This window comes from Rhinopithecus roxellana, chromosome 1, assembly GCF_007565055.1.
Source record: "Rhinopithecus roxellana isolate Shanxi Qingling chromosome 1, ASM756505v1, whole genome shotgun sequence".
Taxonomy (NCBI): domain Eukaryota; kingdom Metazoa; phylum Chordata; class Mammalia; order Primates; family Cercopithecidae; genus Rhinopithecus; species Rhinopithecus roxellana.
The window spans coordinates 76,657,551-76,676,592 of NC_044549.1; the positions used below are offsets into that span (position 1 = coordinate 76,657,551).

The 19,042-nt window shown below is 43.2% G+C and overlaps 1 protein-coding gene across 2 annotated transcripts in view; it reads left to right on the plus strand.

Annotated features, from left to right (window-relative positions):
• CACNA2D3 (calcium voltage-gated channel auxiliary subunit alpha2delta 3) overlaps window positions 1–19,042 on the plus strand; it is a 958,335-nt gene that overhangs the window by 711,230 nt on the left and 228,063 nt on the right. For both annotated transcript variants that reach the window (XM_030926087.1, XM_030926131.1), the window contains 3 exons: window positions 7,743–7,814; window positions 9,160–9,240; window positions 16,640–16,714. In XM_030926087.1, coding sequence (XP_030781947.1) covers window positions 7,743–7,814; window positions 9,160–9,240; window positions 16,640–16,714 — 228 coding nt within the window. The remainder of the gene's footprint in view (window positions 1–7,742; window positions 7,815–9,159; window positions 9,241–16,639; window positions 16,715–19,042) is intronic.

Consider the following 19,042-nt stretch of genomic DNA (forward strand, 5'->3'; position numbering starts at 1 on the left):
TTTGGCTGGTGGAGGAGGGAAGGGTGCAGAGGTTTTGTTTGGGGAAGGTATCTAAATTGCCACATAGTCTGCTTACATCCCCTTTTCCAGATGTACGTTTCCCTGCTCTTCGCCCTGGTGTCCTCACAAACTAATCATACAGAGAGTTGTTCTGATGGTTTTCTGTTGTCTTCCTCTCTCCTTGCCATGGAGTGTGCAAACCGCAGGACATAGGTGACATTTCTTCCTACCTTCACCCTGTTAACCCTATTATGTGCTACCCAGAAAATGGCCCTTAAGAATTCCCAAGTCACTGATAAACTTAAGCTCATGGGGAGAGGCACAGGTGCCAAGGAGTTGGTGTCCCTTTTGTTCAAGCTGCATTTGAGAAAGTGGGTGTGAAAGAACGTCTCCTTTGCTGTGCTTGCCTGTCACATTCTCAGATTCTGCATATCTTTTCTTCTTCTTCTTCTTCTTCTTCTTTTTTTTTTTTTTTTTTTTTTTTTTTTTTTTTTTTTTTTTTTTTTTTTTTTTTTTTTTGAGACGGAGTTTCACTCTGTCGCCCAGGTTGGAGTGCAGTGGCGTGATATTGGCTCACTGCAACCTCTGCCTCCCAGGTTCAAGCAATTCCTCTGCCTCCTGCGTTCAAGCAGTTCTCTGCCTTAGAATCCTGGGTACTTGGGATTACAGGTGCCCATCACCACGCCTGTCTAATTTTTTGTATTCTTAGTAGAGATGGGGTTTCACTGTCTTGGCCAGGCTGATCTTGAACTCCTGACCTCATGATCCACCTGCCTTGGCCTCCCAAAGTGCTGGGATTACAGGTGTGAGCCACTGCACCCAGCCCAGATTCTGGGTGTCTTAAAGAATCAGTGGTTCTCTTTTCATAATGTCTCATCTGATTTATAGATGTGCACAGCTGTGTTTTTCCACCTCTTAGAACTACTACTTTTCTGTCAAGGCAAATGTTATTATCAGACCTACTTATTGATAACAGCCAGCCTTTGCCTCAGTTGGGTAGGTAAAGGCATCAGCTGGCATTTAAATACCTTTTTTTTAGTTTTTGAGATGGAGTCTCACTCTGTCGTCCAGGCGTTGCACAATGGCACGATCTCGGCTTGCTGCAACGGTCACCTCCTGGGCTGAAGCAGTTCCTCTGCCTCAGCCTCCCAGAGTAGCTGGAATTATAGGAGTGCCCCACCACCATGCCCAGCTAATTTTTGTATTTTTAGTGGAGACGGATTTTCCCCACGTTGGCCAAGTTGGTCTCAAACTGCCAGCCTCAGGTGATCCACCCGCCTTGGCCTCCCAAAGTGCTGAGATTACAGGCGTGAGTCACCGCGCCTGGCCCCTAAGATATGTTTTTGTTGTTAAGGTCCATACTCTGGAAACAGCTTTTTGTCGTCCAGGACTTCATGCCGGCAATTTACGCTGACGGCCACTAGATGGTGGCAGTGTCTTTTCATAGAGTACAGGTTGAGGTTCCTCACAGGTGTTGAAAGGAAGACGGCAGAAACACAGCTGCGTACTCACAAGTTATACACACACATATAAAATATTTATGTATTATAGTATTATGCATTATATTATTTACTAACATAATCAATATGTTGATCAATGTTAATAAAGCAAAACACTAATGTAAGAGGAGCAAAATATAGAAGAAATATGATATTTGATGAGAGTTAGTGGATTAGCTTTTGTTCTTGACTTGGAGCCAGTCCTGTATCTGAGCCAAGTTCACCATTTGTGCACAACCTTCCCTTTAAGCCCAAGCCTCCAGGGCTGAGCAGATCTGGCAGGAGGCTCCACTGAAAACCACCTGGCAGTCCTCAAATGGGCTGCCAAGAGTGCTGTCCTTGGCTTGCTCAGATGCCTTCCAGGTCCAGCTTGCCTGCTTTCTCTGCAGCTTGGCATTCACCCCCAGAGGCTTCCAGCTGCAGGAGAAATAGAGGCTTCTGCAACCAGCCCTGGCAAGCTTTCTCTGAATAGAGATATGAAGAAGGCAACCCAAACAGCTGTCCTTCAAAGGTGGAGGCTGCCCAGGCAGCAAGCACATAGCCACAACTGCTACCCACCATGGGGATCCACTGGGGAAGCAGCCAAACTTCTACTCATTGTGAAGGCTTGACATAAAATTCTAGTGGCAGTAGTCTTTTGTACCATCATAAAGAGTGGTCATTACCATCAGTATTCGGGTACTTTGCAGGTACCTAAATTTCTTCCCTTGTGGGAAAGACACGCAACCACCCATCTTGGGAATGTTGGTACCCTTTTCCCTTTGACCTTTTTGGCCTTAGAAATTTCTCCTTTGTGTGGATTGTACATGGCACTTGGGACCACCTCAGTGGGTATCTAGAGCTGCCTAGGTCATTTATGGCCCAAATTGGCACTTCTAAGAGTCACAAATCCATTTCATGCTCATTGGAGCTAAAAGAGAAAACTTACTGGCTCAAGCAACAAAATAATGGAAAAGGGCATTGGTGGAAGTGATCTTGGGAATGAAGGCATTCAGGGATGGGTACCCTCCCGCCCTTTCCCTCTTTTTTTTCCTCCCTCCCTCTTTCTCTCTCTCTTCTCCATCATACACACAGCATGCGCGTGCGCGCGCGCACACACACACATACACACACACACATTCATCTCTCCTTCTCTCCGTGGGTTTGTTTTTTTCAGTCTCATCGCCTCTCTGTGTGGCAAGGGGACATGGCTGTCAAGCTGACGTTCTTATAGCCATTCACAAAGGAGAGTAGGGAGTCTTTCCCGTTTGCTGCAGGTCGGAAAAAGAAAAAAATCTCAGGTAGCCTAGCCTGAACTGCATGCCTAATTAATAAACTTACCAGTGCAGCTCAGACAGAGTGTGTGCGTGCACACTTGTGTGCATGCAGTGCTCTGGTTAACACAGCTTGGGTTGGCTGTCCATCCCCACACTCAGGATAGGAGAGCTTGACTGCTAAGAAACCTTGTGGTTGGAGGGGATGAAGACGACTTTCCTAAAGGAAGCAGGTGACACCTACAGAAGAAGGAAAAGAAAGGTGCCAGGCAGTTTACAAGATGTCTACCCCTGCATTGTTCCATTTACCAGTATCCTTAAGCATAAAGCAATGGAACGAAATCACCCTGCGGCAGACTACTTTCTCCTGCTTTTGTTAGACTGGCTTTCAGGAAGCATTCTGAATCTGTCCTATAAACCCTGACAGATATTGATAAACACCAGGCATTTTCACTTTAGTTCATGCTAGACCTGGAAAAGAGAGCCTCTCTGCTTGCCGAATGAGAGCCAGCATGCCATCCCCAGCCAGTTCTTCCTCTGCCATGTTAGCTTTTCTTTCTCCCCTGGCGGACTCTCGGATCCTTGGGGATAAGACTCATGCCTTATTCCTAGTTGTCTTTCCAGCACATGGCATGGAACCTGGCACAAAGCTGATGCTCAAGGAGTGTTTATTAAGGAAATCAATGAGTAAGTTGACCAGGCCAGCAGCAAAATGGATGGATTCACAAGTCTTGTGTTGTTATGCTCTCTAGGGTCATGCCCTAGGGCTAGCCATGTTGCCAACTGATGCCATCAGTGGGAAACTAATCAAGCATTAAGGAGTAGGCCTGGCATGGCCGCGTGGACCTTGCACATGAGTTTGAATGCATATTCATATGAGCCTACATGCATGATTAACTTGGGAAGCTGACAGGAAGCAGTCAATCTGTTGAGAAGTTTGGGTTTTATAAACCAGATGTTCAGTATTATTATTCATCATTTCCTTTGATACTCAAACGGTCCCCATTATGTAGCATGGAAAATGAAGGATATGGAATAATATACACTTATTATACAACAGAGCACCGCAGCCACAGATTTCGGAGGCCTGCTCAAAGCCTGGGCAAGTGTAAGTGCACAGCAGTTCATTTTGAGATTCCCATTTGGACTTGAGTTAATGGGATTTTGCCCAGATGGACCATGGTGACCCCCATCTCCTGCTCCTATCCCTTGGAAAATGAATGTTGACTCTACATCTGCATTTTTCTTGGAAGCCAGATGTATGAATCATAAGCAGTGCTCTTGCCTCAGTAGCAGCTACAGGTTGGGGGGCCGCAGAAAAGCAGGGACCCCCTAGTGTGTTGGGAGACCGAGGGTTTCTGGCCATAGTTGGGTGCATAACTTCTGCTTGGTGGTCTGGGAAAAAGAAAAAAAACTTGCCATTGACTGCTATTTCCTATGGCAAGAGTATAGAATGCCTTTCAATCATACAGTGCTTACAGTATAAATGAACTTGCAAATTGATGTGTTTCTCCAGGAAATGTTTAAGATTCACAGAGTCCAGACCTGTGAGGACTGGGAATGATGGAGCTGGTGGATACAGAAGAGATTCTTAATTTTCTGCAAATGGTATTTCTGTGTTCCTGCCAGCCCTTGTTGCCATAATGATGAACTGGTATATATAGGAAAGCCTACGGGTGAGGGTTCTGGCCAAGCCAATTCAAATTGGGGCCAGAACTGCCCCTAGGAGAGGTCCATGAGATCATTGGCCCATATGTGAACTGTTGCCAGACTGAACTCACTGCATTTCCTTTGTTTACCTGGGGCTGGTTACAAATGAATGATTTCAGTACAAATGCAATATTATGGGTTTCTTGTTTAAAGTAATGATGCAGTAATTACATTTGGAATTAGCTCCTGAGTGAAGTTGATACTATATTCTGGATTAATATTTTGAAGTTAGTTTCTCATAATCTTGTCTTTGTGCCAGGACAATTACTAGTGATTTATAACTGATTTTTACTGGTTGGAGGAAAAAGGCTTCATTTCTCATTATTGTCAATGATATGTTTTGATTTCATCCATGATACATGTTGGCACTGCTTGAAATTTGATTTGAGTTGCAAAGTGGAAGTTGTCCAGGGTTATGGATCAGCTCAAATCAGTTTTCTTTATAGCATTAACAATTAATCAAGGAGTCAGAATATGGGAAGACTTCTAATTCTAAGAGAACTATTTACCATGGGCTGGTTCTGCCTTTGAAAATGTCCTTGCAGGCTTCCAATGGTGGCCATAGTATGCTTTGAGTATTTTAAACAAGATGTTAGAACCATATTCCCCAAAACTGTTATAGACTGTATATACTGGTTGACTTGGTTCATGGCAACACTAACAGTCAGCATCACCTCATAGTTAATATTTTTTGGTTGTTATATTGATGAATTAAATTTTGTTTACATATTCTTACACCCAAATTAGGATGCCCAAAATAATCACTTACATGATTAGTATGTATATTATTAGTCATGGTTCTCTAGAGATATCCTATAGAGCTAGAGATAGGCTATACAGATAGGGTGGGGAAGAATTTAGTTTAAGGAATTGGGTTACACAGTTGTGGGGCTGGCAAGTCTGAAATCTGTAAGGCAGGCAGGCTGGCATGCTGGAAATTCCAACAAGAGTTTATGTTGCACTCTTGAGTTTGAAGGCAGTCTACAGGGAGAATTCCTTCTTTTGAGGGGGGCCTTGTCTTTTATTTTAAGGCCATCAATGGATTGGATGAGACCCACCCACATTATGGAAGATAATCTTCTTTACTCAAAGTCTACTGATTAAAATGTTAGTCACATCTAAAAAACACCTTCCTAGCAAAATCTAGACTGATAGTTGCTCAAACCACTGAGCATGATGGCCTAGCCAAGCTGACACATAAAATTAACCATATCACCATGAGTTCCCAGTCCTAGATAGACCAGGAGAGTCTTGCTTCGTTTTACTTGTCATGGAGGAATATAGGCCTATCTTGATATCAATGTAAAACTAATAAAAACATGGCCCCCTCCACCCCTGTTGGGAGTTTTTTCCCAACACCTGCCAGCTTCTCTTAGCTGTCATGATTATTGATAGAAATGAAGTGGAAAGGATTGCCCTATACCAATGCTTCTTGCATTTTTAATATACATACGAATCATTAAAATAATTATTCACATTCAGAGTGTTTGGTATAGGGCCTGAGACTATTTCTAACAAGCATTTAGGTGCTACAGGTGCTGCCGTCCTGGGTACTGCACTGTAAGTAGTGACATCCCACAGCTCTAATAATCTATTAGAAGAACAAGGCAAAAGAAAGACTGAGTTTAATGACCTTTACTCAAGTGACCAGCCAGTCAATGGGGGCTTCAGATGTTTAGATTTTAGGATCTTCTCTTTATAATGCCTCTTCCCAAGGAGACTGAGGGAGCAACACCTGATTATTCTGTGGAACTAAAGCTATGGAAGAGAAGTGTCCAAACATCAGAAAACACACTAGGTTGAAGATAGTGGATTCTGGTTCACAGATTGCTTCACTTGGGGGCTTGAACAGCCTGTGAAGCCAGAAGGACTTGCCTGGTCAATTTTGGTGCCCGTCAGCGGTGCCTCCAGCCTTAATCTCATTTTGGACTCTGTTACTTACTAGCTGTGTGACCTTGGAGGCAGGGAAAAGAAGCTGGCATCCTTTGAGCACTTCCATATGCCAGGTACCATGCTGGGCAGTTTTCTATTTTGTCTTCATGGCAACAGTGCTGGGGAATAGTGGGCATTATTTCATATGAGCATGTGGAGACTTCTCTAGTGCAGTTAGGAAAGATTCAGAGCTGAGATTCAGAACCAGATTTGTCTTGGGCCAAAGCCTACCATGTTCCAAGACTCTGTTTCCCTATTTGTTTGGGACAGAGTAGGGGTTCTTGCCTATCTCCCAACACTGTGTGAAAAGCAGGTGCAATGGTGTGTCTCCATGTGTCTGTAACCCAATTCAGAGGTTTAAAGACACGGATCACATGCTGTATTTCAAGGGCCACTCTTGTTATTTATTTATTTATTTATGTTTATTTTTTAATTTTTTTTGAGATGGAGTCTTGCTCTGTTGCCCAGGCTGGAGTGCAGTGGTGCTATCTCGGCTCACCGTAAGCTCCACCTCCCAGGTTCACACCATTCTCCTGCCCCAGCCTCCTTAGTAGCTGGGACTACAGGCGCCTGCCACCACACCTGGCTAATTTTTTGTATTTTTAGTAGAGACGGGGTTTCACCATATTAGCCAGGATGGTCTCCATCTCCTGACCTCGTGATCCTCCTGCCTTGGCCTCCCAAAGTGCTGGGATTACAGGCATGAGCCACCACGCCTTTCCTCAAGGGCCATTCTTATAAGAGAAATGATGACCTTCTTCATCATGATTTTAGAAGTCAGATGATAAAGTTATTATTTAATTTTGTTTTTGTTTTATTTGTTTTCCATCTGGGACTGGCATTCAGAGACCCAGAGAGGTAAAAGGACCTTGACTGGCTGCCTTGGGGGAAATAAATGCTTCCAGATTCTGTCGTTTTTAGCAGGGGCAACTCACCAGACCCTTTATGCACATGCTTTCTGATCCTCAATATTTAGATTAAGGAGAAGCACTCTTATGAAACATAAATGTCTGGGAGGTAAAATAGTAAAATAAACCTGTGCCAATAAAATAAAAAGAATCAGGAAGATCCAAGCAAGGCTCTATTTGAACCAAAGTGGCTGAAAGCAGAGAACAGATCTGCTGGAGTGACTAACGACAGCTGATTTGTTTCCCCAGCGGGGGGCTGGGACTGTCCTCTGCAAATCCAGGAGATACGTTGTGCTCCCTGCTCCACTGAAGGCTTGGGTGGGCATTGGTCCATCTCAACAGCCCCTGGTCTGGAAAGGACATGATTGTCAAGGGGGGCGGCCTCCAGAACTGTGGTTTCCAGACCATTCCCTGGTAACTGGCTTTTCTCTTCCATCCAGCTGACTGATGATCAGGGCCCCGTCCTGATGACCACTGTAGCCATGCCTGTGTTTAGTAAGCAGAACGAAACCGTGAGTACAGTGGCTGAGCTTCCTGCTTGATGCTAGGAGGGTGGTTTTCTCAGACCCCCTCTGATTCCAGCTCTGGTGACTTTTGATTTTTAAGCATAGGATGTATGTCATTTTTCCTTATTGTTTGATCTTGCTGTTAGAATCACCAAATCAAAAACAGATGAGGGGAACCCAGGCTGGCGTCATTTTAGAGTTTGCAGCACCTTTCCAAAGTTTAAGTGTTAGAGGACCAGAGGAGAAAAAGCCCCAGAGACCATCCTTGATTATGGTGCACTGACCACTCTCATTTATAGTTACCAGCCTTTTATTAGTTTCCTAGGGCTGTTGGGAACGAAGTGCCACAAACTGGGTGGCTTAAAAAATAGAAATTTCTCCTCTCACAATTCTAGAAGCTGGAAATCTGAAATCAAGATATCAGGCAGGGCCATGCTCCCTCCGAAGGTTCTAGGGGAGAATTTCTCCTTGCCTCTTTCAGCTTCTCGGGGCCCCAGGCATTCATTCCTTGGCTTGTGGCAGTGTCACTCCAATCTCTGCCTCTGTTTTCATGTGACCTGTTCCTCTTATGTGTTTCTCTGTGTCCTTCCCTCTTGAAAGGAAATCAGTCATGGGATTTAGGGTCCACCCTAAATCCAGGATGATTTCATCTCAAGATCCTTAATGATTACATATGCAAAGATGCTATTTCCAAATAGCATTATATTCTCAGGTTCTGGGTGGACATGAATTTGGGGGGACACTGTTCAACCCACCATAAAACCTTAAAAAAAACAATGGCCTTTCTGACATTGGAAAGTTTTAGCAAATCACAATGGTTACATGCCTTGGAAAATGGGGCTCTGGAGGCCTATTCCTTCACCCTGGTCCTCAGTTGGTAAAAGTGTTAGGGTTATTATATATTTCTCTGGCTGTTTAGTCTCTCTGGCCTGGGCATCAGATGGCAGTGTAAATGGAGAAAGTGGTTAACATGCTGTCTTTCCTGTAAAAAGCTTTCATGAGAGAAACTGGTGAATGTTTAGAGCCCTTAGCTGCTGAAACTCTTGTGTTTCTTCAAATCAGTGTTTAATTTTCAAGACAAGAGAGGGAAGCTATTATAGTGTCTTGGTAGGAGTATGAGTTGGGGACTGTGGTAGTTAACAGTTGGCCTGAGAAGCTCTCATTTTACCCAGTAACATTTTAGGTAGAGGGTGGGGGATAGAAGAGACCGTTCTTGGAGATATGGGTTAATCCTCAATCTCTGTCAGTTTGGGGAAGGCACCAGGCAGACGGTATGTGACTTCTCATGAGATTCTGTTTCTTTTGCCAAGTTAACTTACTGTTATTATAATTCAATGTTTATTTTCGACAGAGATCGAAGGGCATTCTCCTGGGAGTGGTTGGCACAGATGTCCCAGTGAAAGAACTTCTGAAGACCATCCCCAAATACAAGGTAATGAATGACCTAATCACTGAAATCAAAGCAACAGAGACACCCAGAGCTTTGTTTTCACAAAATTCAGGCTTCAAACTCTACTTTGGAGCGATGTTTTTGCTCACCACTATTACAACCTGTTAGCTTGTCTTATTACCATCTGCACAGTTATTTAAAAGTTTTTTTTTTTTTTTTTTTTTAATTTACAGTGACTTGCTGTTTTTCTTGTTTATCTCCTCTAACCTCAGTTTAAAGAATCAATGTTATATCGTAAGTTTTGACGTGATCATTGAATTTTTCTGATACACACACGATACTGACATGACTGGTTTGCCTTTTAAAAAGAAAGTCCAGAGAGTTCTTAGACCCCATCCAGAAAATTCTCCTATTTCCTGGTGGGCACTCTTTGGAAAAACAAATCAAAAAGTGGGAGGGGGATGCCCTTGAGGCACAACCCAGGCACACAGCACTGCCCAAGAGTGCTCTGAATGTAGGCGTGAGCATGTGCATGCCAGAGGCATCAGAGAGCAGCCTCCACCAGATCTGGTTGATTCCTGCACAGGGGCAAACACCACATCCACCCACTCATCCCCCAGCACCAAGCAGACCGGCTAGCTGGTCTCCATTTCTGGCCCACTCAGATTAACAAGGGTTCTCTTTGTCTCCATCTAAAAGGAGCCCAGGAATCAGGAATTATTGGCTGCCAGGGGCTTCTTTCTTAGCACCACCCTCCCTGATGTACTGGGGCCTGATTCACTACAGCTGCCTAGGGGGCCTGGGCTTTCCTGGGCCTCAGGTGGAGGCAGGCAGTGGTTAGAGCTTGACTCTGCAGGTTCCTGGCTCCATCATTGATGAGTTGGGTGTGGACAAGTCCCTCCTATCCCTCATTCCCCATCTGTCGATGGTGACCACCAGCTTCATCCACCAGGGCTTTTATAATTGGAGTTAAGTTCCCAGAGGCATGAAAGGACATTCCATTGATCCAAACCCATAATAAATGTTGGAAACTGTAGTTCCTGAGAAATTGAAAGTCAAGGATGGAGATAAGGGCAGACTTTGAGGCCCCTAAAGATAGTGGACTTTACTTTTGATGAAATCGCGAGACCTAGGTGTCCAGAACTGCTGGCTCAGTTTCAGAAAAGGCATCCCACCTATAGAGAACATTTCCAAACAATTCTTGAGCCTCTTATTTCACATGAGGAGATTCAGAAACCTAAGCACCAGGCCACTACTTGATACATGTCCAATAAATCAAGAAAGAAGGAACATGACAAGAAACCAGTAACAATTATCCTTTGTGTCAGTTTCTCCAAGCTTCCTCTACCAGGCAGTGTGCAGAGCCCTTTATGGCATTATCTCGCTTACTAATTAGACATTACAGTCACCCCCATTTTATAGTTAAAGAAACTGAGGCACGGAAAGCTTAAATATCTTGCCAAATCTCACACCTTGCAAGCAGGAGAACCATGACTTCCCCCCCCCCCTTTTTTTTTTTTTTGAGATGAGTCTCGCTCTGTGGCCCAGGCTGGAGTGCAGTGGCACCATCTCAGCTCACTGCAACCTCCGCCTCCTGGGTTCAAGCGATTCTTCTGCCTCAGCTTCCTGAGTAGCTGGGATTACAGGTGCACGCCACCATGCCTGGCTAATATTTGTCCCTTTAGTAGAGATGGGGTTTCACCATGTTGGTCAGGCTCGTCTTGAACTCCTGACTTCGTGATCCACCCGCCTCAGCCTCCCAAAGTGCTGGCATTACAGGTGTGAGCCACCGAGCCTGGCCAAGAACCATGATTTTAACCTTTGTAACCATAGCACTACCAAGAACAATAAGAGCAATGACAATTGTAATAATAATAATTAAAATAAAATAATAATAATAACTAAAATACACTAAAACATTTATTGAACTTCTTACTGTGTGGTTGGTGTCATCCAAAGTACCTTACATGCATTATTCCTATTGAATTCTTACTACATTCCCATGAAGTGGGGACCCTTTGACCTCATTTTTACTTAAGGATGCTTGAAATAACTTTCTTAACATCATTCTGCTAGTAACAGATGAAGGAAACAAAGCATAACAAGGGAATAGAGGAAGAAGATCAGCTATAGAAAATTAACCAGCAGTGCTTGAAATGCAGGCATGTATGTTTTGTGCTTTTCCAAGGGTCAAGCTGGGAACCAGAGATGTAGATATGGCATAAGTTAACCTAGGGCACCCTTCCCTCTGGTTCCCATACAGAGCCTTGTGAAAGGGGTGTGTGTCAGCCAGGAACAGCCATGGCCAAATGTGCCTCTCTCATTCAGGAGAGGAGAGCTCCAGGGAACGGAGTTCAGGTCGCACCTTGCCCTCCTGATTAACACCTTATAAAGATGAGTCAGCTCTTGGCTCTTGGGGTTTTCCCAGAAGATAGAATTCTTTCTTTCTCCCTTAGCTTCATAGATTTTCCCACAAGCAGACTTCCTGTAATTTTTATTAAGAATTCCAGACACCCCAGCAATAATTTCCAGACACCACGACCTCTGTTAACATAACGAGCCATTTTATAATTGGGTTCACTTCATTAGCCCAGTCTCTCCAGTTGGAAGGGAAGTGCCTCCTTTCCCCAGGCTGTTGGACCATGCGGCTCCTGGCCTCCAGGAGAACATGCCTCTGGTCCGGGGCCCCTTTGGCAAGCCCAAGTACTGGAAGGCCTTGTGTCCGATCTGTTCTCCATTACTCCATGGGACTGTGCATTAGAATGGACGGGAAGACTGGTTCTATTTTCGATGAAACCAAAATTAGCGATTTCATCAGTGTATTGATTTGTGGCCAAAAACTAATGCTGGATGTTGTCATATAAGCTTTTAAGTATTTGAGAGACTCATCCACAGAATGTGTTGTATTCTGAGATGTGGTCAGAGCTGTCCTTCCTACATCTACATTAGGATATAGCTATATGCCATCAACCAACACACAAAACATTCCGATGTTATTTTCTCAGAATGCTTACCTGGGGAGGATTTTAACCAGTTTCTGAATATCAGGAAGACTTTCTCAGGCACAGGCTTAAGAAGAACTGGCTGTGCATCTGCTGGAGCAAATCGGCTTCTCCTTTCCAGCTCATTTTTAATATCTAGTTGGAATTTTCAAGATTAGCTAGGTAATATTTGAATAAAATGATAAATATCTTAAAGACACAAACTAACTGAATGCCTGCCACGTGCCTGACTTTGTGCTAGGGGACTGTAGAAGTCAAAGGTAAGTGAGGTGGCCCCTTTCCCACAAAGAGCTCATTCTGATGGAGGAAGTACTACCTCCAGTTATTTCTCTTTTCTTTTCTCTTTGTTTCTTTTCTTTTCTTTCTTTTTCTTTCCTTTCCTTTCCTTTCCTTTCCTTTCCTTTCCTTTCCTTTCCTTTCCTTTCCTTTCCTTTCCTTTCCTTTCCTTTTTCCTTTCCTTTTCCTTTCCTTTTTCCTTTCCTTTTTCCTTTCCTTTTTCCTTTCCTTTTTCCTTTCCTTTTTCCTTTCCTTTTTCCTTTCCTTTTTCCTTTCCTTTCCTTTCCTTTCCTTTTTCCTTTCCTTTTCCTTTCCTTTACCTTTCCTTTCCTCTTTTTTTGAGACAGGGTCTGGCTCTATCACCCAGGCTGGAGTACCTATGGTGCAATCTGGGCTCACTGCAACCTCTGCCTTCCAGGTTCAAGCGATTCTCCTGCCTCAGCCTCCAGAGTATCTGGGATTACAGGCACCCACCATCATGCCTGGCTAATTTTTGTAGTTTGTATTTTTTAGTAGAGATGGGGTTTCACCATGTTGGCCAGGCTGGTCTCGAACCCCTAACCTCAAGTGATCCACCCACCTCAGCCTCCCAAAGTGCTGAGCTTATAGGTGTGAGCCACCATGCCTGAACACCTCCAGTTCTTTCTAGGACAAATCAGAGTAAGGAAAGAGAACTACCTAGGGTTGAGAGGCAGAAAAGTGAGTGTACCCTTTTTTTTTTTTTTTTTTTTTTGAGCCTCATTCTGTTCCCCAGACTGGAGTGCAATGGTGCAATCTCAGCTCACTGCAACCTCCGCCTCATGGGTTCAAGCGATTCTCCTGCCTCAGCCTCCCAACTAGCTGGGATTACAGGTGCCCACCACCACACCTGGCTAATTTTTGTATTTTTAGTAGAGATGGAGTTTCACCATGTTGGTCAGGCTGGTCTCGAACTCCTGACCTCAGGTGATCCACCTGCCTTGCCCTCTCAAACTGCTGGGATTACAGGCATGAGCTACTGTGCTTGGCCAAGTATAGCATTTTTAGGTGCTAGGGTAAACATAGTGATGATGGTATGGAAAGGACAAAGCAAAGTGCAGGTCAGGAGAGCCCTTTTACAAGAGATGAGCTGAGGATGAGCTTATACCTTGGGTGAGGATTAGCCACAGGGAGAGAGAAGGAGGGGTTCCTTGGGTAGCTGACACTGTGCGAGTAAAGGTCTGGCTGGGAGAAAAAATTGCAGGGGGATTGTTGCTGCCGTATGCCTTGAGTGGCAGTGAGTGAAGGGAGGCAGGGTTGGGTACTCAGGCAGGGGCCAGATCCCAGGGAGACCTGATGGACAAGCCTGTGGATCTGTCTTACACATGGAAGAGGTTGTTAGTGACTGTTACAAAGGAAAGCAACATGGTCAGAGTTACCTTTGACTTGGATCAACCTGGAGGATGGTTTTGTTGGGGTCAAACTCTGAGGCAGGAAGAACAGTGAAGACCATTGTGGAAATTTATTGAATTAATATAATAGTGAGACAGTTGGGTAGCAGGATGGAATTGGAGCAAACCTGGAGAAAACCGTTAGTAGGATTTCATACTACTGATGCTGTAGTTTTTAACTGGGGAGTCTGTGTGGGTGGTGGTGCCGCCTACTGAGAGAGAGAGGAGGAAGAGCAGCTTTACAGAACTCCGCTGTGACTGAATGAGTCTGAGGTGTCAGAGGGATGGCCAAGAAGAGATGACCACTACTCTGTTGAATACTTGGTTTGCCACTGAAGGGAGAGACCGAGGCCAGAGTGTGGATCTGGGGAACAACAGCACAGATGTGGTCACTGCAGCTTATTGAGAGAGAGGAGAGCTAAGGCAGACAGTGGGTCCTGGGGACAGAATCTTAGGGAAAATGAGTACTTGAGGAATGGGCGAAGGACAAAGATCCTGTGAAGAGGAGGAAGCCCAGGAGTGTGGGACCTGGAAACTGAGGGAATAGTGTCGAGGAAGAGGAAGCAATGGGCTAAGAAAAGTAGGAAGATTTGAGGGAGAAAATCCTGTAGGGTTTGGCAATGAAGAGGCCCCTGGCAATCATAGAGAAAGGGATTTCCATGGCATATTTGGTGGTGGAGGGAGGGCAAAAGCAGAGTGCAGTGGGTTGAGGCACGAAGAGGCAATGAGGAAACAGAGATGGCAGTTGGTTAATGAATGCAGGACATTGGGATGGGAAGATGAGCTCAGCTTCTGCATTCTGGGGGAGGGAGCAGAGAATTTAGCTAAGGTATGTAGAATCTGCACTAAATGCAGTTTCTTTTATTGTTTCCCTACTTCCACCTTTTTCTCTTTTTTCTTTCCCTACTCATCTTCTCTCTGTCCCAACCACCCTGCCACATATTTTTAACCACATGATAGGACCTTTGCCCTCATGGAACTTACATTCTGGTAGGGGAGGCAGGCATGAAATAATCAAGTCTTGATTACTTATACTCAACCCCACAAATGATAGATGATTATAATTTTGATGAGTACTATAAAAGAAGAGTACAGGCATTAAGAAGAATCCTGCCTTCTTTTGAGTATTGCTTCTCACAAACAAAACAAGAACCAAAGTAATGTATATTAGAAGGTGCTGAATACATGAGCTGACTATAAAATATTATTTGTTTTGTTTGAGTTTGAATTTCCAATCAAATACCATTTTTGTCTTGAATGGAAAAAGCCCAACTCTCAGAGTGTTTTTTTTTTTGACCCCTCCAGTCCATCTGAAACTGAAACATAATAATGGTAATTAATGCAATGTTGACTGTCTGACATTTTTCCAAGAGACAAGATGAAAGAGATGATATACATCTCAAAGGATAGGAAATCTCTGGTTTATCTTTCACAGCATAATGAAATATACTTTTATCATTAGAGTCAAGTAGAATCTTATTAAGACTTGCTGTGCAAGGTAACTCCAGGAGAAGATGTCTGTTGCCCTTGACTACCACGTGCGTATTTGCTTTATGTAATGCGATGGAAACTTTTAATTGCCAGTGTTAAATTCTCTGAAGTTAATTTCCCATCACCTTGATGTTGAGCTAACAAGCAGACAGGGTCATTCCTGGTTTGTAAACTCTGTTGTCTGGATCATTTAATAGTATCATATTCAAGAATGTGAGTGGCAGGGAATTTAAAGAAAATTAACAGTGGGGCTCAGAACTGTGAAATAACTCCTCAGAAAAAAAAATAGAGAATTTCTTTTTTCTTCTCCCCTTTCGCTGCACTGGCAAAACTAGGTTACATTTTCTTTCTTCAGAGAGACAGATCAGTATGGGTTTTATGCCAGAGGCTGTTTTAATACATGAATGATTTGTAGGTAAATTTATTGTAGCCAATGGGTGCAGTCAACTGTGTAATAGAAATATTGTCAAAAAGCCGGGATTATTATTTAAATAAGTGCAGTGTTAAATTTGATTACATACTTTTTAAAGCTAATAAAACATTTCATTGCTCACAAACTATTTCCCATAGTTCCATTTAGTCAGAAAACATAAATTAAGTGAGGCTCTGCATAGAAAATTAGCCAGGCTTTGTGTTGATGGAAGCATGCATGGAAAAGCTAGGCAACCACACAATTTGAAGACGGAAGGATATGAAAAGGGTTGCCAGGCTCCTGTGTAGGTTGGGGCATGGGGACATTTTGTATTTGAATCATTATGGAAAATGACAGCCTAGGGGAGCGCCAATTTGAGATGGCCCCTGTGGGCATGGAATTATAGGAAGTCTAGAAGTGAGGCAGCTTGGGGACCCGTCTTTCCTTATTACAGGCAGAGAGAAGACACCTCCATTGGTAAGGTTCTGTGCACTTGGACATAGGGTCTTTCCAGAAACATTAGCCACTTTCTTGTTTAAAAAAAAAAAAAAAAAAAAAAAAAAAAGTAATTGTTTTTGTTTTAAATAAATCAAAATAAACCCCTTGGATGCCAATGTGGGGATGTGACATTTTAAATTGTGCTATTTGTTGAGCTTATCCTGTGACAGGTCTTCATTTCCACCAAATGTCAAGGATCAGTGCCTTGCATTCATTTTAATGAAATATTGTGCTGATAAGGGTTATGAATGCCAAGTTTAAGCTGTAAATTACTAAATGCCGGGCTGCTTTATGCTTTGTGAATTCACCAGGGAGCAAGCTAATGAAGGTTTCTTTCTTGCCTCCTCTTACAGTTAGGGATTCACGGTTATGCCTTTGCAATCACAAATAATGGATATATCCTGACGCATCCAGAACTCAGGCTGCTGGTAAGAGAAATTATGTACTTCTGCATTTCTGCTTTTATGATTTTGAAAGATTTCCTTCAATTCAACAAGGATGACACTTTGCTGCAGTTTTCACTTTTCAAAAACTGTTCAATTCATAGCATTGTAAAGATCGTTATAGAGTTTATAAACTGGTATTTTGACACATAATATATAAATAACGTTGGATAAATATATTTACCATGATGCTTTTGTATATAAAGCCATATATGTCTATATGCATTTATTTATTTAGCTATCTCACATCTGCCAACATATGGAAAAAATGTTTAACTCTAGACAGCATGAAACCTATCATAATGAGTCCCTTTATGTAATACATAGACACTCATATTCCAGCTCTAGACCCACTTACTGGAAGTCTAATTTGACACAATAAATTAGACCCAAGATCCCTGGAAATTTATTACAATGGGATTTGCCCCCACATTACATTGCTTAAGCCCAGTGCTTCGTGGATAGAAGCTATTCAACAGCTTTTTTGTTAAATCAAAGCAGCTGAGATGTTTCTCTATTTCCTGCCTATGTCATATCCAGTAGCATTGCTTGGTAAACTGATGTGTAAACCACTTTCTTTCTCATAGTATCATTTGTACTGTCTCTGAAGTGAGTAGGGTTAGGCCAAATCCAAAACAGCCCATGATAGCATCAACCCACATCCATGGGCAAGGCTGCCCTTGGAGCATTGGCCATGAGTGTGCCACATGTTTGCCACTCCTGAACTAATTGCAGTGTGTTGAAAAAAAGACATCCCTTTGCGTTTGTGTGTGCTTATCAAATTTTTTAAAAAGATACAGAATTATAAAGAGTAATGCAGTGAACACTGTTTTTTAAAGTTAAGAAAGTATAGATCGTTTTCTTTAGCAATCAACAAGCACACATGCACCTATGTGCACACACACAAATGCATACATACCCATCCACCCCACCCATCTTTTCCCATTCATCCGAATGAGAAAGTAGCGGCATTGCCTGCTATGCAAATGTTTGTTGGCAAAGCATTGTGGGGACCAGTTCACTTCTCACTTGCATCATTGTTTAGAAACAGTTCATGTGAGAGCTCCATCATCATCCAACTTTACTCTAATCGCCTTGGTATTAATGGAGTCATGACCACATCATGTGGATGCCATATGGATGCTTTAAGATGGGCCTTATGGTAATATTCAATTTCAACAATCTTTTTATCAGAAGAGGACTGAATTAACTAGTTGGCTAATTCCAAATGTAACTCAGAATTATTGAAAAGTCTGATTGAAAAAGTGGCTGTCTTTTTAAAGACATTTAAGTCCAAAGACATATTGAAGTTTAAAACTCTTTGCACATTACCCATCTCCAGGTTGCCCAGTTGGCATCATTTGTTGGAAGTAGGAAGAGTTACAAGTTTGTGTGACTGAGTTTGGGCTCCTAATGTGTATTTATTCCAAACTGGAAAGGAACAGAATCAATGAAACAATCAAACGCAAATCTTCTACCAGTAAATGGATTAATTTCCTGTTTATCATTTCCTATCATTTAAAGGAAAAATGAAATGGAATCAGATGTCAGAAGTCACCAAGGTAGCATCCTTCTCTCTGTGGCAATGGAAATGATTAGCTGCCCACCACACAGTCAACTCACAGTGTGAACTGGTCCCCACAGTGCTTTGCCAACAAACATTTGCCTAGCAGTCTTTTATATCTCCTGGCCCTGCAGCAAATGGTGTTTGTAAATAGTCCATCTGATGCACTCTCCAGAGCTATGGCCACTGAGAGGGCAGCTGGGGCTCTTGGGAAAGCAGACCAACCCCGTCAATGCTGTTCACCTCCTAAGAGTACAGATACTTGTAAACACATGCCATTGCTGTTCTTCTGTTGACACATCGAAAGTGGTAGTGGTTGCTAGGGTGAAAAGTGGTGGTGGTTGCTAGGATTTCAGCCACACCATACATGAGGTGGCCCAAACAAATGCCTCATATTCTATTTATGAGAACCCAAACCATATGAACCATGTTGCAGTTGATCTGTGACAAAAACATAAGGAATGATCAGACCAGTTGGTCATCTGTCCCATTCATCTATCTCTCACCCTGAGGCTATCAGATACTTAGAAGAAGTTTAGGGTGATACCAACCATTAAGCATTACATGAATTAGCCCATCTGAATGTGGTCGATAAGTGTATGTTGACTCTGACTTGAGTTCTGCATTTTCCTTCTGAGCAGAAGACGCAGCAAAGTGGGAGGGACTCAATTCCAGCATCACACTGTGAAGCTCAACTCCTAGTCCCGCTACATCCACACTGTGTGACTTCGGGCAAGTCACACAGGCTC